The sequence below is a fragment of the Oryctolagus cuniculus genome, chromosome 20 (assembly GCF_964237555.1).
Source record: "Oryctolagus cuniculus chromosome 20, mOryCun1.1, whole genome shotgun sequence".
NCBI lineage: Eukaryota > Metazoa > Chordata > Mammalia > Lagomorpha > Leporidae > Oryctolagus > Oryctolagus cuniculus.
The window spans coordinates 21,660,169-21,687,904 of record NC_091451.1 but is presented as its reverse complement, the minus strand read 5'-3'; the positions used below and the strand labels follow the sequence as shown (position 1 = coordinate 21,687,904).

At 45.8% G+C, this 27,736-nt stretch overlaps 1 protein-coding gene across 13 annotated transcripts in view; it reads right to left on the bottom strand.

Annotated features, from left to right (window-relative positions):
• Positions 1-27,736, bottom strand: part of TTLL5 (tubulin tyrosine ligase like 5) — a 278,126-nt gene that overhangs the window by 240,934 nt on the left and 9,456 nt on the right. For 12 of the 13 annotated variants that reach the window (XM_017349414.3, XM_008272017.4, XM_008272023.4 and 9 more), the window contains exons 3-6: positions 26,215-26,321; positions 7,542-7,624; positions 4,710-4,816; positions 999-1,129 (exon numbers count right to left, since the gene is read on the bottom strand). In XM_017349414.3, coding sequence (XP_017204903.2) covers positions 999-1,129; positions 4,710-4,816; positions 7,542-7,624; positions 26,215-26,321 — 428 coding nt within the window. The remainder of the gene's footprint in view (positions 1-998; positions 1,130-4,709; positions 4,817-7,541; positions 7,625-26,214; positions 26,322-27,736) is intronic. The other variant, XM_070065293.1, reaches the window with a different exon arrangement.

Sequence of the window (27,736 nt, the reverse complement as noted above, 5' to 3'; positions counted from 1 at the left end):
CCCTGCAGGGACAACAAAAAGCAAGAACTGGTGCCGTGGAGCAGCTGGCAGCTTAAGCTACCACGTGTGGCACCAGCATCCCAAATCAGAGTGCCATCTCGAGTCCCAGTTACTTGGCTTCTAATTCAGCTTCCTGCTAATGTGCCTGGGAGAGGAGAAGATAGCCCAGGTCCCCAGGGCCCTGCCACCCATGTGGGAGACTCAGAGGGAGCTCCTGGCTCCTGGATTCTGCTTGGCTCAGCCCCTGCTGTTGCAAGCATCTGGGGAGTGAACCAGAAGGTGGAAGCTCTCTCTGTCTCTCCCTCTATCTCTGTCACTCTGCCTTTCAAATAAATAAATCTTTTTTTAATTAAAAAAAAAAAAAAAGAAGAAAGAAAGAAAGAAAGAAAGAAAGAAGCATTTTAGACCTAGACCTAGGTTGTATGCTTTCCTGTTGCTTTCTCAGCAACAGAGTGGACAGATTCCTATTTGGCTCCCATGTGTACTTTTTGATTGGTCTGAACCCAAAGGAAACAGGGGATGGCTAACTGGTCCCCCGGATATATGACACCTGTACCCCAAAGAACAGAAATCACCTGAGTCCTTAAGGCGGCAAGAATGTCTTTTAGATGGCAAAGGGACCCCAAAAAGGAAGCATCTGTGGTTCATACGCAGAACTGCCATGTGTCCTTGCTTGCACTAACTCTCCCCAGTGAAAAGAGGCATTCACGCAAAAACAGGTAAGGCACAGGCATGCTTATGTGACACCAACGTGTCCTTACATAAAGGATACTGAAAAGCTCATTAAGAAGAAACACACAGATACACAATCAAAACAAACAAACAAAAAAAAAAACAACCACACTGAACATTCTCTCTGCAGCCATTTGACTGGAGAACTAAAAATTCCTAAAGGATTCAAAAAGCACCAGTTGGCTGACAACTTGAGGCAGGTGCTGGGGCAGCCTTGCCCGAGGTCCAGGTGCTGGGGACAGGAGCGTCATCAGTGAGCCACTTACTGCAGAATTCCGCGTACTCGGCTGGCAAGAGGAAAGTCTGAGGGAGGATGTGAAAAGCCTTGAATCCATGCGTGTGCTGCATTCGAATGATGTTTTTGTACAGTCGGTCTTTCCGGGTTAGTTCATAAGACCTAAAAATCAAGAATCACTTCCATTTCAGTCAACTGTGACCCAGAGGTGCTCCTGTCATCACATTCTAAAGAGCTGTAGGGCAGTTACAAGAGCAGTGACTGATGACACTGTCCCAAGCGTATCACTTAGTGAACCCATAAATATTAATCATTTTCATCTGATAGATTCCTTAGTCTGATTTATTCCGTAACACATAATTTATGTATGCTGAAAGTTGCCCTTCAAAATGTTCATGAAGAACTAATTAAAAGATAAACATAAGAATATAAATTTCATCTCTCAACATAAGCTCAATCAAGTCCAAAACACGTCTGTAAGTGATGACAGTAGCCATTTAGTCCACCACTAAAGAACTAAGGTCCTGAGACTTGAACCATGTCTGTTTTACATTACTAACTGAAAACGCAGGGGCCCTTTAAAGTTTTTTTTTTTTTTTTTTTTTAATTAGGAGACAAAAAGAAACCTTAAAGAGCCAAATCAGGATTGTGAGATGTGTGTCTAATGATTTCCCATTAAATGGTAAGTGCTGCCCTTGCTCAATGAGAGGGAGGAGGGCGCCCACTGTCGCGTGGAGGACCCTCTGCTGAAGCTTTCCCAGGCATTCTTCTGCTGAGCACTGGCTGAGCTTCCTAAAACACTCTGACAATACGCAGATGCTCTGTCCTTGGCTCTCCACAGTCTCGACGAGCAGAATGCCTTGAGCATCCACACAACCGCTGCCATCATCTTGGCTCTTGGCTGGCCTGCTTCTGCTTCCACTGGCCCTCTGCCCCCTCTGGGTAGCCACTGCGTGGACTGCGCTTTGTCTCCAGGACAGTACTTGCGTGGCCGTCTTTCGCCCCACCATTATAATTCTTTCAAGAAATGCTTCAGGATTGATGCCACTCATTCAAATTTTCCAGTGAAAGATCTGCTCTTGCCTGCAGCTGATGTGGCTGCAACTGAAGTGGAGTGCATGCTCCACTTTAATCCTGCAGTCCCAACTTCACGCTGAACAAACTGTTACTGACTGAGTCCACACTGAGATGGAATCCCTGGGGTACACACCTCCAGGAATACTTTAAAGACAATTTATAGGCCAGCGCCGTGGCTCACTTGGCTAATCCTCCGCCTGCAGCACCGGCACTTTGGGTTCTAGTCCCGGTTGGAGTGCCGGATTCTGTCCCGGTTGCTCCTCTTCCAGTCCAGCTCTCCGCTGTGGCCCGGGAGGGCAGTGAAGGATGGCCCAAGTGCTTGGGCCCTGCACCCGCATGGGATACCAGGAGAAGCACCTGGCTTCTGGCTTCGGATCAGTGCAGCGCCGGCTGTAGTGGACATTTGGGGGGCGAACCAACAGAAAAAGGAAGACCTTTCTCTCTCTCTATCTCTCTCTCTCTCTGTCTCTCTCTCTCTCACTGTCTAACTCTGTCAAAAAAAAAAAAAAAGACAATTTATATAAATAATATACTACTAACGCAAGTTAGGAATGTAGACTCCAGAGTGGGCTAGTTAGACTGTTTAAATATCTATTAAAATAGATGCAACTGATTTGCTTCAAGCTTCCAGTCACACTTTCACAGAGCAAATCCATATCTTCCAGGCATTAAGGAAGAACACAAGGTTTATTTGATACCTGGGATGTTAGGAAAACTAAAATACAAAATTACGCAGGAGTATGAAGAGACCACTTGACAACAGAGACTGCAGGAGCCAGTTTTTATACACCATGATTGGGTACGAGGCAAGAGAATTGAGAAATCAAGAAAACGCTCACATTTCATGAAAATAAAGAAAAGCACATGAAGGTAACTACAAAGTAAACTGGCTGGCATAAGTGAGTAACTGGGGTGCAAGGCCTGGAAATAAACTAAATACAGCTTTTGACCAAAGACTCGATTGGATTGGCATGTCTTCGTTAGACTGATGGGACTAGCTTCTCTCTCTCTCCTTCAGGTCACGTATCTCTCCAGGGTTTCATGCTGCTAAGATAAGGTAGGGCTGCAGCATCTACTTTACTCCCACTCTCTCTTCTGTGACACACTAAAAAACCTGTTCACAGTAAAATCTCAGTCACACACTGAATGGAGCCCATAAGGCAGGTACTTTTATTTTTTAAGATTTTACTTATTTATTTGACAGGTAGAGTTACAGGCAGTGAGAGAGAGAGAGACAGAGAGAAAGGTCTTCCATCTGATGGTTCACTCCCCAAATGGCCGCAACAGCCAGAGCTGCGCCGATCCGAAGCCAGGAGCCAGGTGCTTCGTGTAAGCACTTTATATCCTGCTGTATCAAATCCTCTGTGCAGCCCTGTGAAGTGTGTGCCACTGGCACCTTCTTTTTACCGATAGGAAACTGACACCCAGATCAGCCACTTGCTCAAGTCCCTCAGCAGAGCTGGGATTTGGGCCCAGGTGGTTGGCTATGGAGCCTACGCGTCCAGCCGCTAGGCAATACTACCTCTCCAGGCTGCCATCAACAAAAATAACTGAAAGGAGGTGTCAATAGCATTGACTCCAATTTTTCGTACTCCTTCCAAATTATATGTCAAAAAAATTATGTGTAATGATCTACCAGCTGCCAACTAGACTGTCACCCTTTAATTCAAGTAAAAGCATAGAAACAGAAGCCACCATCATGCAAAACTGATTTGCCCAGCTATTACTAGCATTTAATAAGATATCAATCTCTTGGTCCCTTTCTTTGGAACCCTGGAAATGTCTACACCCAAGGATAGCATTCACATTCAGATTCTAGGTGGGCCATTCTTTTACAAAGGAGAAAGACAACAACTGGGAAAGAACCCATCCACATGAGGTCCTCCCTAGAATCTCAATTTGAGGAAAGAGAACCAGATGCTGTCTCCTTTCAAACTACGGGCTCAAGTGATTTGTTTCCTGCCACTCAAGTGGGAGACTGGGATTAAGTTTCCAGCTCCTGGATTCAGGCTGGCCCAGACCCAGTCTCTGAGAGCATTTGGGGAGTGAACCAGCAGAAGAGAGCTCGCTCCCTGTCACCTTGCTTCTCACATTAAAATAACAGTACTAATAACAATGTCAATAATAGTAATAAAATCATCTCTGGGGGCCGGCACTGTGGCACAGTGGGTTAATGCCCTAGCCTAAAGCATCGGCATCCCATATGGGAGCCAGTTCTAGTCCCGGCTGCTCTTCTTCAATCCAACTCTCTGCTATGGCCTGGGAAAGCAGTAGAAGATGGCCTAAGTCCTTGGGCCCCTGCACCCATGTGGGAGACCTGGAGGAGCTCCTGTATCCTGACTTTGGATGGGCTCAGCTCCAGCCATTGCAGCCATTTGGGGAGTGACCCATCAGATGGAAGACCTCTCTGTCGCTACCTCTCTCTCTGTAACTGTCTTTCAAATAAATAAAATAAATCTTTTAAAAGAAAATACCTCCGTCCCCTTTGGCAAGTGTTCATACACGCTCAGGTATGTGAACACCTCAGTTTGGTTTGCACACTGCTGCCCTATTATCAAGACAACTTCTTTGTTGTTGTTTTTTAAGGACATTAATTATCTCTAATGGCAACACGCTTCAAAGTTAGGTACCTTTAAATAGAACGAAGCAGCTACAACAGCATTACCTGGGAAAGTGATTGACCTTTTGTGCTTCAGAGAGGGTGCGAAGTAAGAAGGGCTTCAGGTGGGATCCTGTCCACATTAGGTTATAGTCAGTGCTGCTTGGGTGAACCTGAAGGCAGAGAGAAAGACAAGAAGGCAAAGCAACATCAGAGATTGGAGCCACTTGTGGGGAGCAACTCGGACTAGACTAAGTTACTGGAATTAAGACTTATTCTATGCATCTGCTTTCCCACAATATGGCGCTGAGAAGGGAGAAACAGCTTCTACACAGCTGCCTCCAGTTCAACCAATAAACTGTAGGACCTGCTCCTGATTGGAGGAGAGCAGCGTACTCGGCGTGTGGGTAGCAGAGTTGGGATTGGTGGAAGAGGACTATAAAGGAGGAGAGAGACGGCATGCACCAGGAACACCTGAGGAACACCTGTGCAGCCCCCGAGAGAGCCGGCCGGCGGTGTGCTGCTCCCCTGCGGAAGTGGGGAAAGTGGCAGGGGGCCCGCCCCTCCACGGAGGTGGAGGGACGGTAGCCAACCCGGGAAGAACCAGCAGCAAACCCGGGAAGGGCCGAGCAGACAAAAGAACAGCGCAGGGTCCTGTGTCGTTCCTCTGTGAAGAGGGGGAGCGACATAATGGTGCCGTGACTCGGATAGGAAACCTAGGCAGGGTTCAGTGTCGTTCCTCCACGAAGAGGAGGAGCGACAGCCACTGTTGTGGCACTGTGGGTAAAGATGCTGCCTGTGGCACCAACATCCCACGTGGGCACCAGTTCCAGCCCTGGCTGCTCCACTTCTGAACCAGCTCCCCACTAATGCACCTGGAAAAGCAGCAGGAGATGGAAATGCTTGGGCCCTTGCACCCACAAGGGAGATATGGAAGAAGATCCTGGCTCCTGGCTTCGGATCTGCCCAGCTCTGGCCATTGCAGCCATTTAGGAAGTGAACCAGAGATGGAAGATCTCTCTCCTCCATTCTCTCTGTAAATCTGCCTTTCAAATAAGTAAATAAATCTTTTTAAAAAGAAAGAAGAGAAAAAAGAAACATCAGAGGTAGCCCCTCTCCAGGAAGAGCAATAGGATAAAGGTTCAAATGGATTTTTATCCACAAAGAGCTCATGGGGGTGATGCAGGTAGTGGGTATCACAAAACAGGGAGAGTTTAAAAGAGGGGAGAGGCCTTCTAGAAAAGCCCATGTTGTCTCTGCATACCAAAGTGCAACATGAGAGCCCAACCCAAAACTCTTCTCTCAGACTGACCTTTTGTCCTTGCACATACCAGGTACAAAGTGTTGATCAGAACTGGAACCTTACAGTAGCAGACCAACTTCAGAATTCACTCAACCATTTATTAGCACTCATTTATCCACTCACTCAAAAATTATGTACATAGGGCCAGCATTGTGGCGTAGCAGGTAAAGCCCTGGTCTGAAGCGCCGACATCCCACATGGGTGCTGGTTCTAGTCCCAGCTGCTCCACTCCTGATCCAGCTCTCTGCTCTGGCCTGGGAATGCAGTAGAAGATGGCCCAAGTCCTTGGACCCCTGCACCCAGGTGGGAGACCCGAAGAAGCTCCTGGATCAGCTTTGGATCAGCTCAGCTCCAGCTGTTGTGGCCATTTGGGGAGTGAACCAGTGGATGGGCAACCCCTCCCTCTCTCTGCCTCTGCATAACTCTGCCTTTCAAATAAATAGTAAACAAATCTTTAAAAAAATAAGAAATATACTTGTCTCAGAACTTCATCAAAACATCTCCTACAGAGGCTGGCATTGTGGTGTAGAAGGTAAAGCTGCCACTTGCAATGATGGTATCCCAATACGGGTACCGGTTTCTGTCCCAGCTGTTCCACTTCTGATCCAGCTCCCTGCTAATGGCCTGGGAAAAGCAGCAGAAGATGGCCCAAGTGTTTGGGCCCGGGCCCCTGCCCCTGTGGGAGACACAGATGAATCTCCTAGCTTTGGCCTGGTCCAGTTCTGACAAAAGAAGGTGTCTCTCTCCCTCTCCTCTCTCTTTCCTCTCTCTCTCTCTAGAAGAAGGTGTCTCTCTCTCTCTCTCTCTCCTCTCTCTCTCTGTCTTCTCCTATTAACTCTGACGTTCAAAATAAATAAACCTTTAAAACAAGAAAACAAAACCTCTCCTACATATCTCAATCAAGGATAAGGAGTTTACAATCAGACTTTAACAAGTGTTTCAGAATATCGAAAGTGGAAGTTGTTGCACTTTTGCCAGTCCTTCCCAGTCATCCCAGAAACCTATTCCTTCATTCTAAAGGACCTGCCAATCTCCCACTCAGCTCCTCCTACAAAGGTGGATCCATGATGCCCAGTAGGCCAATCTTCTAACTCCAGAATGTGATTCCCGAGCACAGAAAGGCATTAGGACAATGAATGGAGTCCAGTGGCTTGAGATGATCCTGAAGACTCCTGCTCCCAGATCCCTGGGGCTGTCCTAGCCTCTCTCCTTCCAGAGACCCAACTTCGCAGCTTTCCCTTTGATTCTGTTAAGTGGCCCCTGCACACCTTCTCTACAAACCACTTTCAGCTAAAGTGAGGCAGGGTCCTTTTCTGTTGCCATCAGAAAACCTTAACCAAACAATTCCTTATGGGCAACTCTGCTTCTAGCTCAAGCCTAAGAATACAGTAAGAAAAAACCCTGTGAAAATGTGTTGCATGCCTTGCAAGGGGATACGCATAAGGCCATTCAGAAATTCAGTTCAAGCTCTCCATTACCACTAAGCGTTGGTCCCAGGTGTGTCTAGAATTGGCCCTGTGAATTGGTGAAGTCAATTGGGTGCTAAGATTTTTAGCTTTTGAGCTGATCAAGTGAAGCAGTAAAAATCAACTTACTTCATGAAACCCATGGGCTGTTAGGATGCTGCGTACCAGGCGACTGTCCGTCCGTACAATCTTGTAAGATAAATGGTAACGTTCTAAAGAAAAGCAGAGGATCAAGTTTCAGTAACCAAAAAGTTAACTGTGAAACCGAGACTAAACTGTAAGAGAGTACGGTTGCTTAATTATACTCCATCATATGATACGGCGACCATTAAAATTACTCTGAGGAGAGGATTATGTTGGAGCAAGGGCTCTCAGCCTGAGACTCTTTGGAGTTCACGTGGATGGTGGCAAGAGGGGGTTACATCTTTGTTTTCACTAGTTTCTAGTTGAAATTTAATTAGGAATGTGGGCAAAAAAGCAAGTAGTCTTAATAGTAACTATAACTATGCCATCAACAGAAACCAGGCATTTTATTATTTTCCTTTTTTTTAACTTTTATTTAGTAAATATAAATTTCCAAAGTATACTTTATGGATTACAATGGCTTCCCCCCGCCATAACTTCCCTCCCACTCACACCCCTCCCATCTCCTGCTCCCTCTCCCATTCCATTCACATCAAGATTCATTTTCAATTATCCTTATATACAGAGGATCAATTTAGTATATATTAAGTAAGGATTTCATCAGTTTCAACCCACACAGAACATAAAGTGTAAAATACTGTTTCAGTAGGTAGTTATAGCATTAATTCACATTGGACAGCACATTAAGGACAGAGATCCCACATGAGAAGTACACAGTGACCCTGTTGTTGACTTAACAATTTGACACTCTTGTTTATGGCGTCAGTAATCTCCCTAGGCTCTAGTCATGAGTTGCCAAGGCTATGGAAGCCTTTTGAGTTCACCGACTTCGATCTTATTCTGACAGGGTCATAGTCAAAGTGGAAGTTCCCCCTCCCTTCAGAGAAAGGTACCTCCTTCTTTGATGGCCCATTCTTTCTACTGGGATCTCACTCGCAGAGATCTTTCATTTAGGTTTTTTTTTTTTTTTTTTTTTTGTTTGTTTGTTTGTTTTTTTGCCAGAGTGTCTTGGCTTTCCATGCCTAAAATACTCTCATGGGCTCTTCAGCCAGATCCGAATGCCATAGGGGCTGATTCTGAGGCCAGAGGGCTGTTTAAGACATCTGCCATTCTATGAGTCTGCTGTGTATCCCGCTTCCCATGTTGGATCATTCTCTCCCTTTTTGATTCTATCAGTTAGTATTAGCAGACACTAGTCTTGTTTGTGTGATCCCTTTGACTCTTAGATCTATCAGTGTGATCAATTGTGAACTGAAACTGATCACTTGGACTAGTGAGATGGCATTAGTACATGCAACCTTGATGGGATTGTATTGGAATCCCCTGGCACACTTCTAACTCCACCATTTGGGGCAAGTCCAATTGAGTATGTCCCACATTGTACATCTCCTCTCTCTTATTCCCACTCTTATATCCAACAGGGATCACTCTTCAGCTAAATCCAAACACCCAAGAATAATTGTGTGTTAACCACAGAGCTCAACCAATAGTATTAACCAGAACAACAACAAAAAAATACTAAAAGGGATAAAGTATTAAATTGTTGGCGCATTGTACATCAACAGTCAGGACAAGAACTGATCAAGTCACTGTTTCTCATAGTGTCCATTTCACTTCAACAAGTTTCCTTTTTGGTGCTCAGTTAGTTGTCGCTGATCAGGGAGAACATATGATATTTGTCCCTTTGGGATTGGCTTAATTCACTCAGCATGACGCTTTCCAGATTCCTCCATTTTGTTGCAAATGACCGGATTTCATTGTTTTTGACTGCTGTATAGTATTTTATAGAGTACATGTCCCATAATTTCTTTATCCAGTCTACTGTTGATGGGCATTTGGGTTGATTCCAGGTCTTAGCTATTGTGAATTGAGCTGCAATAAACATTAAGGTGCAGACAGCTTTTTTGTTTGCCAATTTAATTTCCTTTGGGTAAATTCCAAGGAGTGGTATGGCTGGGTTGTATGGTAGGGTTATATTCAGGTTTCTGAGGAATCTCCAGACGAAATCAGGCATTTTAACATTATTTCACAACTGTTACAAGATACCTCAAATATCACTTTTTTTTTTTTTGACAGGCAGAGTTAGACAATGAGAAAGAGAGACAGAGAGAAATGTCTTCCTTTTGCTGTTGGTTCACCCCTGAAGTGGCCACTACAGCCGGTGCGCTGCACCAATCCGAAGCCAGGAGCCAGATGCAGGGTGCAGGCCAAGGACCTGGGCCATCCTCCACTGCACTCCCGGGCCACAGCAGAGAGCTAGACTGGAAGAGGAGCAACCGCGACAGAATCCGGCGCCCCAATCGGGACTAGAACCCGGGGTGCCAGCACCGCAGGCAGAGGATTAGCCTAGTGAGCCGCGGGGCCAGCCACTTATTCTCATAATATTTAAAAATTATGGTAGTTAACAGACTTTCCACTAGATCATTTTATTTATTGTATTTATTTTTTTAAAAAAGCATATAACAAAATTTCCAAAATATTTTGATATCTTCATTTTAATACACCTAATTTCCTTTATGACCATTTATAATTTTTTATCCATTTAAGAATACTGTTCTGAGAAGGCAATGGGCTTCTCCAAAGTGCCCAGGGGGTTGGTCCACTGTACCAAACAGGCCTGCTCTGGACAACCCTTGGTGTCCCAAGCCGCTGGTTATCAGGGTATACTAGACCAGTTTGGGAACTGGTGGGAACTGAATAACTGAATTCAGCCTTTACACTGGGCGTATACGTTCCTCATGGTGCTTTAAAATTAAAACTGAATTAGCTGCTAACCTTTTGAAATCAGAAGACTCACTATTTAAAAAATCCAGATTCCTGGGCTTCTCCTGAAACACCTGAGCACCCTGGGCTCTGTGCTCTGCAGTGGCGCCAACCAGAATGCTGCGGCTGCCACCTTCAGCACAGGCCCACAAGGTCCAGTTCAGCACAGCGCCCAGCCACGTCGCTCACTGGCATTTCCTGCCAGGTCTAGGGAAGCATCTGTGCCGTTGAACCCTGTCTGAGAGGAAGATCTGTAACCATGTAAGATTTCAGCACATCCCCAAAGACAACATTTAACCTGCACCATTAAATTCAGTCTCTGTGCACCACCACAAAGTGTTTGAAAAAGTTAGCTAAGAATTCTGCAGAACCAGTTTTGTTAAAGGACCTCATACTGATCAATTTCTGAATGAGTACAGCATAGATGCTTATGGGAAGAATCAAGAACAACGCTCAGCCCCTATAGTCAAAGACAACCATTTCTTTTCTTTTTGAAGCTTGTTTATTTATTTGAAAGACAGAACAAGGAGGAAAGAGAGAGATTTCCCATCTGATGGTTCACTCCCCAGATGGCCACAATGGACTGTGCCTGGCCAAGAACCAGGAATTCCATTCGGGTCTCTCACATGGGTGCAAGGGCCCAAGTACTTGGGACATCTTCTGTTGCCTTCTCAGATGAATTAGCAGAGAGCTGGACAGGAAGTGGAATAACCAGAACTCGAACAGGCACTCCTATGGGATGGAGGCATCACAAGCGGCGGCTGGGCCCACAACCATTCCATTCCATGAGTTTATATGAGAGCAGTCATAAACCCCTGACGCTGCTTGCCCAGCCCCAGCAGCAGCTCCACGCAAAAGGACATAGGAAGATTGGCATGAAAAAGCCAGACACTTGGTACTTCTCACTCCTTTGGCAAACTTTGACAGCCCAGTTCCAAGGTTTCCCGAGTGACCCATCACCATTATGTTATCTTTACGATATTTTCACAAGACAACAGGGCAGAGTCACACGTGCTGACCTCAGTGCAGGAAACCACAGAAGAGGCAGTACCAAGTCCAAGAGGAAAGCCCAAGACAGGCCTGGAGCACCCTGTCAGGCCCAAAGAGGAGAATGCCCAAAGGCGGACTGAGCACATGCCACAAAAAAGTCTTGAAGGGGCTACTAACAGAGACAGATTCTAACACACTGATCAAAGAATCCATGAGCCCAGGTACACTGGTTTTCTTTTGTGGCTGTAACAAATTAACAGACCTGGCAGCTTAAACCCATACTGTCTTACAGGTCTGTGGGTCATGAGTCTAACACAGATCCAACCAGGCCAAGATCAGGGCACAGTAGGGCTGTCTTCCAGCCAATGGCTCTGGGCAAGACTTGTTTCCTGCCCCCTTCTAGCTGCTGGTGGCCACCCCTGTTCCCTGGCCTGTGGTGTATGGTCCCCTTACTCTTCCTTCAAAGCCAGCAATGGCATATCTAATCATCCTCACACTGCCTAACTCTGACCCCTTCCACCTCCTTCTTCCATTTCAAAGAACTCTTGTGAGCTCATCGGCTCTACTTGGACAACCCAGGATAACTTAATGATCTCAAGGTCGGTTGACCTTTGCCATGCAAGGTATTATACTCACAGGTTCATGGATGTGGACATACTGGGGGATGGAGGCATTATTCTGCCTGCTATGGCCCATCCAGGCCCCCAACATCCATTCCAACAGCCCCCAAAAAAGCCTCCACCCACCCACTGCAGCATCAACTCAAGGTCTAATCTCATCTAAATTTATCAGATCAAAATGCCCAAATCTCAACCCCTGAATCAGGTATAGCTAAGACTCTGGCTTTGACCCATGCAAGGATAAAATTACTCTCCATGTGTGGACCACTGAAATAGGAACAAGTTACACAACAGCGATACACAGAACTTCAGCTATGGACATCCTGGCTCAAGAGAGGAGAAAACTAAAGGAAAAAAGGATCCTGAGTAATTTCAGACCCCAGCCAGGCAAACTCGAGCAGGTTTACGAGGCCCTGGAATAACTCTCTGTGACTCACACGTCTGCCCTCCGGAGTCCACGCTCCATTTTTCATAAAAGCACACTTTTGCAGACAAGTAATTTTGTCAGCTTGTTTCCTGCCTGTAGAATCTGGGGTCCAACAGCACTCTTTCAGTTCACCCTCTGGCCACCCCTTTCAGAGCAAGCTGGCGTGTTTCTAAAGAAACTCATAGGTCATCTGTACATGGACTCACTCCACTGGACAAGAGACTCTTGCACACGTCTCCCCTCGATAATTCCATTTCCAGGTTCTGCTGAAGTGGTTGAGGGGATCCGAAAATCACAAGCTTAATCTCTTCAAACAGTCGTTTGTGTAACCCTGAGTAAGCTGAACTTCCAATCTACAGGATTTGAAAGTATCCACCCACCCGTGCTTTTTGTTTTTGTTTTTGTTTGTTTGCTTGTTTTGTTGTTTGCTTTCCTGACAGTGAATCTCTTACCTTTGGCACTTTTGGAATCTGGGTAATCTGAGGAATTCCCGGATCACCAAGCTTGGGCTTCTCTTTGCTGAGCAGTTCCTCCTGCATCGACTCTTCCCTCTGCCATTTTGCTTCAAGCAGAGAGAAGTGACCAAGCCACACCGGCCGCCCTTCACTTGGAAGGGGCCTCCGTCAAGGATCCAGTTTAGACGTTTCCCAACTCCGCTTTCCAAATGACAGAATGGCTCAAGTCTGCTAAGCTTTCTGTCACTATTCAACAAGGGTCTCCTTTTTTCCAGTTTTCAACAACATGCAGCTCACTTCCTTGTGAGACTTTACCAGCAAAGTCCTTAACAACCCAAATTTCTAATAACAGTCTGTTCCAGGCAATCTAGGATTTTTCTATTATGCTTCTCAAAATTCCTTCAGCCTCTTTCTATTGCCCAATCACAAAGCCACTTGTACACTTTTAGGTATTTGTAAAAACAGCATTCCCCTGCCAGGTACAGTAATTTGTACTGTGTTTCTACTGCTGCTACAGCAGATCACGACGCACGTAAGTGGTCTAAACACAAACACGTTATCTTAAAACTCTGTAGCTCAGAAGTCTGACGTGGGTACCACAAAGCTAACATCAAAGCATCCTTTCCAGCCTCTGGGGGCCACCCCGTTCCTCAACTGTGGTCCTCTTCCTCCGCCTCCCAAGCCACCACCTGGGGGATTAGCATCACCCTGACGCCTCTTCTGCTTCCCTCTTTCTATTCTAAAGATTACACTGTGATTACACTGGGCCTACTTGGCTAACCCTATTATCTTGAAGTCAACTGATGAGCAACCTCAAATCCATCTACAAGGTCAATTTCCACTTGCCACGTGAGGTAACATACTAAGTTTCCGGGAATTAGGAAGCGGACATCTTTTGGGGACCATTATTCTATCTACCACATGAAGTAAAATTTACAGAAAATTCAGCAAATAAAAGTATAAGGAATTATAGAAATGAAAAATTACCATTTTACACAAACTGTAAGACCAATTCAGACAAGAAACAAGGGACGCCAATGTGGTAACAGACTGTTAGAGAGTACGATATTCCTACACACATCTCAGTGTGTCACTCTAGGAAAGGCTTGTCACAAAGAAGAGATACCTCCACAACAAGGCAACCTGGGGCACACGATCTTAACCAAATGGTCCAACTGCCATCACCAATAATGCAAAGTCATGACATCACACACTTCCAAATGTGACACCCTGAGAAAGGAACCACTTCACCCAGTGACAGTCCTGAAAACTTAAAAAACCTAAAACTACACATGGAAACAATCAGACCGGGATAACAATAAATCCTAAGGATTGTCTGCAAAGCAGCGAGTCTGGAGTCTTTAAAAATGTCAATGTCATAAATGACAGGAAAACAGAAAGTCTGGAAACTGGTTGTAGACAAAAGCAGACTAAATAAATATGACAACTAAATGTAATCTTCCTTGGATCCTAGATAGATAAACAAAACAAAACAGCTATAAAGGGTAAAATGGGAACAGTGTAGAAACTGTTGTAGGGACTGTAGATCAGCTAACAACATTTTACCAATGACAAATTATTGTGGTTACACAGAAGATAACCCAGTTCTCAGAAGATACATATTCATGGATTGCAAAAATTTTTGCACCTAAATGAACTTATCTTTTAATTCTATTTTTCCATAAACTTTCTAAAGCACCCTTACATGTGCTGAGTAATGTTATCAGGAACATGAAGTATTTGAACTGATTCACAAATGGTTCAAAGAAAGAGAGAGACGCAAACCTGGCATACAGTTAACAACAATCGGTCAATCTAGGGGAAACGATGCGTGTGTCCACTGTACTATGCTGCACCTTGTCTGAAAAGTTTTCACATTAAATATTTAGAAAAATGGAAGGAAAACAGGACCTCTCATTAGGATAACTATGATCATTTTCACACCTGTAAAAGCTAAAGCATTGGGCTGGCACTGTGGTACAACAGGTTAAAGCCACGGCCTGCAGTGCCAGCATCCCATATGGGCACTGGTTCATATCCCAGCTATTCCACTTCTTTTTTTTTTTTTTTTTTTGACAGGCAGAGTGGACAGTGAGAGAGAGAGAGAGACAGAGAGGAAGGTCTTCCTTTGCCATTGGTTCACCCTCCAATGGCCGCCGCGGCCAGCATATTGTGCTGATCTGAAGCCAGGAGCCAGGTGCTTCTCCTGGTCTCCCATACAGGTGCAGGGCCCAAGCACTTGTGCCATCCTCCGCTGCCCTCCCGGGCCACAGCAGAGAGCTGGACTGGAAGAGGAGCAACTGGGACAGAATCTGCTATTCCACTTCTGATCCAGCTAATGCGCCTGGGAAAGCAGCTGAGGATGGCCCAAGTCCTTGGGGCCCTGCACCCCTGTGGGAGACCCAGAAGAAGCTACAGACTCCTGGCTTCAGCCTGGACCAGCCCTGGTCATTATAGCCATTTAGAGAATGAACCATCAGGTGGAAGATCTATCGCCCGCTCTCGCTCTCTCTCCCTCTCCTTCCTCCCTCCCACCCTATCTCCTTCCCCCCTCCCTCCCCATTTCCTTCTCCCTCTCCCTCTCTCCCTCCCTCCCGATCTCCATTTCTCTGCCTTTCAAATAATTAAATAAATCTTTATTTGACAAAAAAAAAATCCAAAGCATGAACCACAGGGTTACTGCTGGAGTCGAGAACTGTACCAGACTCTGTACATTCTGCAGTGCTTGCCTCTCAGCTCAGGCCCCAAGGAAGGTAATCAGCAAGGCATGTGGCAGGGTTCGCGGTTTCAGGGGACTGGGACAGCATGGGGGTAACAAGAGAAACAGTATGTCTCCGGAGTCAAGTTGCCCCAGTACTCAGGGGCCTCCCACACCCTTCAGCAGAGAGCTGGATCAGAAGCACAGCAGCCAGGACTCCAGTCAGCACTGATATGAGACGCTAGCATCCCCTCTGCACCACCACACCTGCCCCACCGCCTGCAGTCTTTAATTGTTTAATTTCTCTGTGCTCAATTTCCTCACCATAAAATAGAGTTGCGTCTAACAGCACTTACCTCCTAGATTAGATGTAAGCACTAAATCAGTCACTACTCATACGTGCAAAGTTTTACAACAGCTGTTGCTGGGGCCAGTGTTGCAGTGTAGCAGGTAAAACTCCTGCTTGTGCTGCCAGCATCCCACGTGGGCACAGGTTTGGGTTCCAGCTGCTCCACTTCCAATCCAGCCCCCTCCCTGCTAACAGCCTGGGAACAGTAACGAAGGCAGCCCAAGTGTTTGGGCCCCTACCACCCAAGTGGGAGCTGATGAAGCTCCTGGCTTCAGCATGGCTCTGCCCTGGCCACTGAAGCCACTTGAGGAGCAAACCAGTAGATGGAAGATCTCTCTCTGTCTCTCCGACTTTCAAATAAATAAATCTTAAAAAAAAAAAAAAAAAAAAAAAACAGAACAGTTGTAGCTACATAGTAAAATATTTACATTGTAAAAAGTAAAAGCACTGGGACCAGCATGCGGCACCAGTATCCCAACTGGGTGCCGGTTCACGTCCCAGCTGCTCCTCTTCCAATCCAGCTCTCTGCAGTGGAGGATGGCCCAAGTGCTTGGGACCCTGCACTCATGAAGAAAACCCAGAAGAGGCTCCAGGTTCCTGGCTTTGGGTCGGCCCAGCTCTGGCCTTTGCAGCCATTTGGGGAATGAACTAGTAAATGGAAGACCTTTCTCTCTGTCTCTCCCTCTCTCTCCCTATAACTCTGCCTCTCAAATAAATAAAATCTCTTAAAAAAGTAAAAGCATAGTAAATTATCTATTACTATATAGTATCATCCATAGGAAATCATGAATTTAAATTAAATGCTAGTAATATTCTCTTATTTTTCCTAATATAGAAGAAAAATGTAACCACCAGTATACTCAGTGCACATTTGATTCTTACCATATGTAAGCAGTAAGTGGTCACCAACCATTTCTAATCCCTATCACCTAATTACAACCTAACTCAGACACACTGAACATCTTCCAAAAGGGGAATGAGAGAAAGGTGGGGAGGGTCAGCCGGGCATTTGGTGCAGTCGTTGAGATGCCTCTTGGGACATCTACATCCCATGATCGGAGTGCCTGGGTTTGAGTCCTGCTCCATCCTCAATTCCAGCTTCCTCTAATGTACACCCTGGGAGGCACAGTGATGGCTCAAACATGCAGGCCCCTGCCACTCACAGGAGAGACCTGGATTGGACTCCCAGCCCCTAGCTTTGGCCTGGTCCAGCTCCAGCTGTTGCAGGCATTTGGAGGATGAGCCAACAGATGGGAGATTCATCTGTCTTTCAAATAAATAAATTTTTTAAAAATTAAAGGAAGGATGGGGGCAATAATAAAAAGCAACTATAATTCATATGCATGTTCTGTGTGCAATGCTGGTTTAACACTGCTTTTTTTTTTTTATTTTTTATTTTTTGACAGGCAGAGTGGACAGTGAGAGAGAGAGACAGAGAGAAAGGTCTTCCTTTGCCGTTGGTTCACCCCACAATGGCCGCTAAGGCCGGCGCACCGCGCTGATCTGAAGCCAGGAGCCAGGTGCTTCTGGTCTCCCATGCAGGTGCAGGGCCCAAGCACTTGGGCCATCCTCCACTGCACTCCTGGGCCACAGCAGAGAGCTGGATAGGAAGAGGAGCAACCAGGACAGAATCCGGCGCCCCGACCAGGGCTAGAACCTGGGGTGCCGGTGCCACAGGCGGAGGATTAGCCTATTGAGCCGCGGCGCCGGTCAACACTACTTCTTATGTCAGGTTATAAGCTGGTGACCCAAGGAGCAGACTCATCTGCCAACATGTCTATCTGTCACTCATGGTGTTTTAAAATAAAACTGAAGTAGCCACTGATCTTTGAAAACTAGAAGAATTCATATAAAAGTCTAGATTTTGGGGCTTCTCTTGGAAACATCTGGCAATCTTGGCACAATGGTTAATCTTATGTGCCTGTGACTGGGCCATAAGACACTCAAAAATCTGGTTAAACAGTATCTCAGGGTATGTCTGTGAGGGAGACTCCAGGAGAGATTCGTATTAGAATCTGCACACCGAGCAAAGCCAGGACTGCCCTCGCCAGTAGAGTGGGCATCCTGACATCCTTGGAGGGAGCCAGCAGTGAGAATGGTGGTGGGTGTGCTCTCTGCCTGAGTGCATGAGCTGGGACACAGCTCTTCTCTGCCCTCAGCTCTGAGGCCTGCAGACGCAGGCTGGCATCTGCCTCTCAGGCTGTCCAACTCTACCATCAGCTCTCCTAGGTCTCTAGCTCGTGGACGGCAGATCACGGGACTTCTTAGCTTCCATAACTGCGTGAGCCAAGACCTTCTCGTAAGTCTCTCCTTCTCATCTCTTCTCCCTAACACACAGGCTTTGTGTCCCGTGGCAGTCATCTGGAGAAGTGCACCTGCACAGAGAGCCCACCCGACTGTGCAAGCAAGAACCACCACGTCCCATGCTGTCTTCCACACAAAAACAAGAGGCAGGGCAAACTGACAAGCACACTATTTCTGAGCCTCTGACAGAGCGTCCCTCCTGTGCCACCAGGAGAAGGCAGAAGTTCCCTTCTCCAACCACTCACATGTGCCCCAGGAGGCAGCCTGCACTGCTGGGATCCCTGGCAGGCTCCAGCAGTGACTGCAGCAGAGCAATGAAAACACGGAGCTAAAATCCCATCTGTCAGCACAGAAATGGCCAGGGCGCTGGGAAGGAGACAGCACAGGAAGCCAGAAAGAAGATAAAATCGACATTTTTGACTTTTAGAATTCAAAGACAGGGGCCAGCACTGCGGTATAGAGGTTAAGCCTCCACCTGCAGTGTCGACATCCCATATGGCCACAGGTTTGAGTCCCGGCTATCCCACTTCCAGTCCAGCTCCCTGCTAATGTACCTGGGGAAGCAGCAAAAGATGGCCCAAGTCCTTGGGCCTCTGCACCCACGTGGGAGACCCAGAAGAAGCTCCTGGCTCCTGGCTTTGGCCTGGCCTAGTACTGACCATCGTGGCCATTTGGGGAGTGAACCACGTGGGTGCAGGGGCCCAAGCACTTGGGCTATCTTCTACTGCTCTTCCAGGCCATAGCAGAGAGCTGGATTGGAAGTGGAGCAGCCAGGACTTGAACTGGTGCCCATATAGGATGCCAGCACTGTAGGTGACGGCTTTACCTGCTATGCCACAGTGTTGTCCCCTAAGGAGTCTTGAACTATGGTGCTATGACAGAGGAAATTAATCTTTCATTTTATTTAATTTTAATTCATTTAAATATTAGAACTGATACTTGTTTCAACAATTAGAAAAGATGTTTGAAATAGCTGGGCCAGGCTGAAGCCAGGAACCAGGAGCTTCTTCAGGTCTCCCATATGGATGCAGGGGCCCAAAGACTTGGGACATCTCCACTGCTTTTCCAGGTGCATTAGCAGGACGCTGGATGGGACATGGAGCATCTGGGACTTGAATCAGTGCTTTATATGGGATGCTGGCATCTCAGATGGTGGCATAACCCACTGCACTACAACACCACTCCTGAGATGCACTTTAAGTATGAAATACATGTTAGATGTAAACTCTCTTATTAATGATGGTTTAATGTTGAATAAATATGAAAATATAATCTTTTGGTATACTGTGGTAAAGTACATTTGTAAAGTTAATTACTCTCTGAATAATGCCACTGAAAAATTTAAAATTATATATACAGTTTGTATCACATTTCCACTGCGAGTCTACACAAGTACAAACTTATTAAGCAAATTATCTAAAAATACTGCCTCATTCCAAGAAAAATTTAAGCTAAAAACTCCTGTTACTTATAAAATACAATCCTATTTACATATTTAAAGTATATACAATTGAGGAAAACACATTACGGTAGGAAAAAAATGTTGTATTTCACAAAAAAAGCATGAGAAGTCATACTGTACCAAAAATGTTACCAATGAACTCAGTGAAACATCTAACAAGCAGGAAGAACAAACTCGGCAGCTGACACTCTGCGACAGAGCGGAGACGACTGAGGGCCGGATTTACTGAGCAAGGGGATCTGCCACAGGCTTAGGGTCAGAGCCGGTTTATGGCAGCTATGCAAGAGCTAAAGAAGAAATTCAGAAAGTATAGACGAAGATTGCTAAACAACTCAGAAAATTGAGGCAGCGACTAGCAAAAGTCCTTCAAGCTGCTCTTTTCATAAAGGAAGCTGAAGAAAATTATTAAGCCTCAGCGAACCAGGGAACACAAAGAAAATTCAAAAACACAGAATTTGAAAATTTAGTGACTTTTTCTTTAATCACAGGAACTTGTAAAGAAAAAAGACACGATTTCTAGAAAACAGTAATTGCTTGAGTAGTAAAATGACTATATTAATGGATATTAATAAATGTTGGGTATTAAAAAAAAGGGGTCTTCCTACTGCCATGGGATGCATAGATTATTTATGTGATAGTAGACCAAAACTGCATATTTGGGGAAGACTGCCTACCTCTATTGCTGTCAGCTACCTTCAACACTGTGGCCTCACTCATATTTAGAGGGAGCTGCTTATTAGCAAAGGCTCTTCAGTTATTCAGGGTTCAGATGACATGAATGAACGCTGTCCCTTTAAGTGGTAACCTAGCAACTTCCAGAGGGGATTAGAACACAAAGACCCACGCTGAGGGAAGAGGATTCAAATCCCCAAGCAGGTGCTCACGTTCTCTCAATGCCTGGCTTATTACGGAGCAACCACAGACCTCAGAGTCACTTTAAAGTAGACCTTATTCAATAAGCACAGTAAACAGCACAAGTTCTGAGCCCCTGTCATGTGCCAGACATTAAATGATCTCAGTTAATCCTCACAATGCCAGCAAGGTAGACAGTATCAACATTTCACTGTAATGAAAGTGGCTAGAAGAGTTCAAATGGCAGGTGTTCCGGCCAGCAGTTAAGATGTTGCAACGGATACCCACATTCTGTATCAAAGTGCCTAGGTTCAGGTCCTGGCTCCACTTCCAATTCCAGCTCCCTGCTAATGCACACTGTGGGTGGCTGCAGGTGATGGCTCAGACTCGAGTCCCTGCACCCATATTGGGAGACAAGGATTGAGTTCCCGGGCTCCTGGTTTTGGCCCATCCCAGCCCCAGTTCTGGGCATCTGGGGAGTGAACCAGCAGTTTAAAGACTTGCCCAAGTCCCGGCTGCTCTACTTCTAATCCAGCTCCCTGCTAATGCACCTGGGAAAGCAACAGAAAGTGTTTCAAGTACTTGGGGCCGCTATCCACATGGGAGACCCGGAAGAAGTTCCTGCTCCTGGCTTCAGCCTGGCCCAACCCTGGCTGTTGTGGCCATTTGGGAAGTGAACCAGCAGATGAAAAATCTCTCTCTCCTTTTTCTCTCTTCCTATTATTTAGATCAGCTAAATAAAATCGACCTAAAAACATATAAGCTACCAAAACTGCCTAAAGTAGAAATAGAACAGGTTCATTGTTGTGGCACAGCAGGTTAAGGCACCTTTTGAAACACTAGCATTCCACATCAGAGTGCCAGTTTGAGTCCCAGGACCTCTGTTTCTGATCCAGCTCCCTGCTAATGCACCTGGGAAAGCAGCAAAAGATGGCCCAAGTACTTGAGCCCCTGCTACTCATGTGGGAGACAAGGATGGAGTTCCTGGCTCCTGGCTTCAGCCTGGTACAGCCCTGGCTGTTGCAGGAATTTGGGGAGTGAATCAGTGGATGGAAGATCGATATCCTTCTCTCTCTCTCTCTCTCTCTCTCTGTGCCTTTCAAATAATAAATCTTAAAAAGAAAAAAAAAAGAAGAGGAAACAGAATATATATATATATATATATATATATATATATATTGACAGGCAGAGTTAGACAGTGAGAGAGAGAGACAGAGATAAAGGTCTTCCTTCCATTGGTTCACCCCCCAAATGGCCGCTACGGCTGACGCACTGTGACCGATCCAAAACCAGGAGCCAGGTGCTTCCTCCTGGTCTCCCATGAGGGTGCAGGGCCCAAGCATTTGGGCCATCCTCCACTGCCTTCCCGGGCCACAGCAGAGAGCTGGACTGGAAGAGGAGCAACCACGACAGAATCTGGCGCCCCAACTGGGACTAGAACCCGGTGTGCCGGTGCCACAGGCGGAGGATTAGCCTAGTGAGCCGCGGCGACGGCCAAAAAACAGAATATATTAATAGACCTCTACCCAGTACAATTAGAATCAGTAATCAAAAACCACCCAAAAGGCCGGCGCCACGGCTCAATAGGCTAATCCTCCACCTAGCGGCGCCGGCACATCGGGTTCTAGTCCTGGTCGGGGTGCCGGATTCTGTCCCGGTTGTCCCTCTTCCAGGCCAGCTCTCTGCTGTGGCCAGGGAGTGAGTGGAGGATGGCCCAAGTGCTTGGGCCCTGCACCCCATGGGAGACCAGGAGAAGCACCTGGCTCCTGCCTTCGAATCAGCGCGGTGTGCCGGCCGCAGCGCGCCAGCCGCGGCAGCCATTGGAGGGTGAACCAACAGCAAAGGAAGACCTTTCCTTTCTCTCTGTCTCTCTCTCTGTCCACTCTGCCTGTCCAAAAAAAAAAAAAAAAAAAAAAAACACCCAAAAGAAAACCCAAGACCAGAAGGTTTCACCCATGAATTCTACCAAACATTTAAAGAACATCAATCCTTCTCAAACACTTCCAAAGAAAAAGGAAGAATTCGTTCTAGGAGGCCAGCATTATGCTGATAGCAAAGCCAAATAAAGCTACCAGAAGAAAACCATATACCAATACTTTTTATAAATACAAATTTTAAAAACTTCAACAAAGGGGCCGGCGCCATGGCTCACTTGGTTAATCCTCTGCCTACGGCGCCGGCATCCCATATGGGCGCCAGGTTCTAGTCCTGGTTGCTCCTCTTCCAATCCAGCTCTCTGCTGTGGCATAGGAGGGCAGTGGAGGATGGCCCGGGTGCTTGGGCCCTGCACCCACATGGGAGACCAGGAGGAAGCACCTAGCTCCTGGCTTCAGATCAGTGCAGCGCTGGCCGTGGTGGCCATATTGGGGGGAGGGGGTGAACCAACAGAAGGAAGACCTTTCTCTCTGTCTCTCTCTCACACCGTCTATAACTCTATCTGTCAAATAAAAAAAATAAATAAATAAAAATAAAAACTTCAACAAAATACTAGTAAACCAAATCCAGCAGCAAATTAAAAGGATTTTATACCACGACCAAGTGAGGTTTATGTCAGGAATGTAAGCATAGTTTCAATAACAAAGTCAGTCAATGTAACAGATGACATTAATAGAATGCAGGGGGAGAGGGAAATCGTCTCAACTGACACGGAGAAAGTGGGTGACAATCTCCAATACCCTTTCTTGATAAAGACACACAACAAGCTGGGAACAGAAGGGAATATCCTCAAAATGATAAAGGATGTTTAGAAAAACCCACAGCAGGGGCAGAAAATTAGCACAGTGGTTAGAGATATGCCACTTGGGATGCCTACGCCCATAGCAGAGTGCTTTGTTTTGAGTCCCAGTTCTCCCTACAACCCAACTTCCTGCTAAGGTGCATCCTGGGAGGGAGCAGTTGACAACTCAACTCCTTGGGCCACTGCCATCTACATGGGAGACCCCAAACGAGTTCCTGGCTTCTGGCTTTCAGACTGGCCCACTCCTGGTTGTTGTGGGCATTTGGGGAGTGACCCAGCAGAGAGAAGATCTCTCTTTCTCTTTCTGTCTGCCACAGCTAGCATCACACAGAATGCTTAAAGAAAGCTTTTACTATAGGATCAGGAACAAGACAAACATGCCCTCTCTCACCACTTCCACTCAATATTATATGGAAGTTCTAGCCAGCTTAACTGGTTAAGAAAAAAGAAGCAGCAGGCATCAAGGTTGAAAAGGAAAAAGTGAAATTATCTAAATTACCTCTATTTGCAGATGATATGAACTTAGTGTAGACAATCCTAAGAAATTTATACACACAAAACATTCATTACAGCTAAGAACAAGTTCCGTTAAGGTCTGAGGATATGAAGTCAACACGTAACACTCAACTGTGTTTCTATGCACCGGCAATGAATAACGTGAACATGAGATTGAGGAAACAATTCTATTTACAACATCATCAAATAGAATTAAACATTTAGGAATAAATTTAACCAAAGAGGTATAAGACTTGTTTTAAAACACTGAATACTATAAAAATCACTAAAAGAAACTGAAGATTTAAATAACTGGAAAGACATCTCACATTCATGGACTGGTGGATTTAACACATATAAGATGGCCATACCTGCAAAAGCAATTTTTAAATTCAGTACACTCCATCAACATTCCAATGTCATTTTTGCAGTAATGGAAAAGCTGATCTCAAAATTCACGTCAAACTGCAAGGGACCCTAAGTAGCCAAATCAATCTTAAAAATGGACAACACTGGATAATTTACACTTCCTAATTTAGATACTTACTATATGAAGATAGAATAAGCAAAACAGTATGATACTGGCATAGGATAAACATGCATATCAATGGAATATTAAGCATCTAGAAATAAAGTCATATATTTATAGTGAATTGATGTTTCACAGTAGTATCAAGACCATTCAATGGTGAAAGAATAAGTTCTGGGGCCAGCACTGTGACATAGTAGGTTAAGCCCCGGCCTGCAGTGCCGGCATCCCATGTGGGCGCTGGTTCGAGTCCTGGATGCTCCACTTCCGATCCAGCTCTCTGCTGTGGCCTGGGAAAGCAACAGAAGATGGCCCAAGTCCTTGGGCCCCTGCACCCACATGGGAGGCCCAGAGGAAACTCCTGTCTCGTAGCTACAGATCAGCTGAGCTCTGGCTATTGCAGCCATTTAAGAAGTGAACCAGCAGATGGAAGACCTCACTCTCTCTTTCTACCTCTCTCTGTAACTCTGTCTTTCAAATAAATAAAATAAATCTTAAAAAAAAAATAAGTTAAAAAAAAAGAATAAGTTCTTCAACTAATCATGTTGGCACAGCTGGATATACACATGCAAAAGAACACAGGTGGATCACTGCCTGAAACCTACCTTTACACTCTATGAAAAATGAATTCAAATTGTGTCAATGACTATTTAGCTCTAAACATAAGATCTAATCTATAAAACTCTTAGAAATAAAAATAGGGATCATGACCTTGGATTAGGCAACAGTTTCTTAGATATGACACCAAGAGCATAAGCAACAAAAGAAAAAAAATTAGCTAAATCAGACATCATTAAATCAAAGCCTTTTGTTCATGAAAGAATATTACAAAGAGAGTAAAAAGATTATCTACAGACTAGGAAAAAATACTGGCACATCGTATATCCAATAAGGGTCTAATATCCAGAATATTTAAAGAACCTGACAGCTCAAAAACAAAAAAGACAAATAACCCAATCCAGGAAATGGACAAAGGCCTTGAATAGACAGTTCTCTCAGGAAGATACACAAATACCCAAGAGGCATGAGGAAAGATGCCCGGTGTCAGCAGTCAGCAGGGAAATGCTAATGAAAACCACAGTGAGCTTCCATTTCACACTCACCTCTGTGGCTATCATCTAAAAGCTGGGAAGTAACGAATGCGGGTGAGCATGTGGAGAAAATGGAACTCACACACACTGCTGATGGAAATGTAAAATGACAGAGCCACTGTGGAAAACCGCTGGACAGCTCCTTACCAAGTTAAACAAGGAAGTAGCAGATGGACTGGCAGGTTCATTCCTGGTTAATACCCAAAAGAACTGAAAACAGGTATTCAAGAGAAACTCGTCCACAAGCATTCACAGCAACACTGCTCACAATGGCCAGAGGGGGAAACAACACAAAAGTCTATCCACGGATGAAGAGGTAAACAAAATACAGGCCACTCATTCAGTGGGACATTAGTCAGTCAGAAAAAGGAGCGAACGCTGACACACGTCCCGACACAGATGAACCCTGAAAATACGATGCTACAGGGAAGAAGCCAGACACAGAAGGCCACACATCACCTGATTCCACTTATACGAAATACTCAGAATAGGAAGACCATAGTAAGTAGCTTAGGGGCGCCAGGCACTGGCAGCATGGGGGGATGGGAGTGACTGCTTAGTGGGGACAGGTTTCACTTTTGGGATGATTAAAATGTTCCAGAACTAGACAGTGGTGATGGCTGCACAATCGTGAATAAACGAACTGCCAAAGAATTGTACATTATAAAATGGTTAGGATAGTAAAACGTGTCATGTGTATGGTACAACTTTTAAAAAATACAAATATAAATACATACAATTCTGAAAAAATGTCAGTTAAAACAATGGAACAGGTTCTTCTCGTGGCCAAGGCCCTTCCCCCTATCTGTATGTCACATCCGTTTCTTCAAGACGAGGTTGTGGGCCCATGCCCAGCTCTGCCTTCCGTGGGAGAGGGTCCACCCACCTCCAATAATTCGAATGTTGTTGTCCTTTGTCAGAATAGCCTCAGCGTGGAAAACCAGAACTGGGATCCTCCTGCAGCCTCCAGTCCACATGACACACGGGTGATCCCTACAACCGCAACAGAAGTCTTCGTTAGCTGGCAGCTCAGAATCTGAACTACCTGCTGAGGCACACGACCGCACACTGCTGCTGAACAGCCTTCCCCTGCCTTCTGGAACGCGAACCCCAGATGTCCAGGACAAGTCCCTCGTCTCCCACCCGAAGCCCTGCACCCCTGTTTCAGGGCTGGGCCGTGACTGGTTTCAGCCTGTCGGGACATCCCATCACTCACTCAGGGAGGAGACGAGCTCTAAGGCCCTCTGGGAAAGCAGTGTTCCCTTCCCCTTCTGTACCAGCTAAAGGATGGCCTTTCTTCTTCTTTATTCATTTCCATCTACTTGAAAGGTAAAGGGACAGAGAGGTCGGGGTGGGGGGTGGTAGAGAAAATCTCCCATCCACTGGTTCACTCCCTAAATGCTCAGCCAGTGTGAGGCCAGGCTGAAGCCAGGAGCCAGAAACTGCATCCAGGTCTCCCACAGGCTGGCAGGGACTCAGGACTCAGTACTTGAGCATCATCTGCTGCCTCCCAGGTACACGTCACTGAAGCTGGATCAGAAGCGGAGGTGCCAGGACTCAAACTGCCGCTCCAGTCCGGGACACGAGCATCCCAAGCAGCAGCTTAACGCTCTGTGCCACGAGACCACGTCCCTCTCTTCCTCTTGATGGTGTAGGCTGAGAAAAAGAATTCTGGAACTGTAATGGTCATTTTTATGACCTTGAGAGGAGAGCTCGGAGCTGTCAGAAAAGGAGGAAGTCAGAGGGAGCCTGACTGAAAGACAGAGAGAATGAAATTCTGGGTGATACTCGAGAGTCAGGGTGGCGCTGTGATGTAGCGAGCTAGGCCTTCGCCTATGGCACCGGCATCTCATATGGGCGCTAGTTCAAGTCCCAGCTCCTCCACTTTCAATCCAGCTCTCTGCTTCTAGCCTGGGAAAAGTAGTGGAAGATGGTCCAAGTGCTTGAGCCCCTACACCCATGTGAGAGATGCAGAGGAAGCTCCTGGCCCAGACTGTGGATCGAGGCAGCTCCCGCCATTATAGTCATTTGGGGAGTGAAACAGCAGATGGAAGACCTCTCTCCCTCTCTCTGCCTCTGCCTCTGTAACTCCGCCTTTCAAATACATAAATAAATCTTAAAAACAAAAAACAAAAAAAAAAAAAACAAAACTGGAGAGTAGCAGAATCAAGCCTTGCCTGATTATGAGTTAATAAATTCCCTTTATTATTTAAGACAATTTTTGCTAAGTTTTAATCCCTTGCACACATAAAGAATCCTAACTGATATATTCAGAATGATTTACACATTTCTTTTCTTTTCTTTTTTTTTTTTTTTTCTTTTTGGACAGGCAGAGTTAGACAGTGAGAGAGAGAGAGAGAGAGAGAGAAAGGTCTTCCTTTTTCCGTTGGTTCACCCCCCAAATGGCC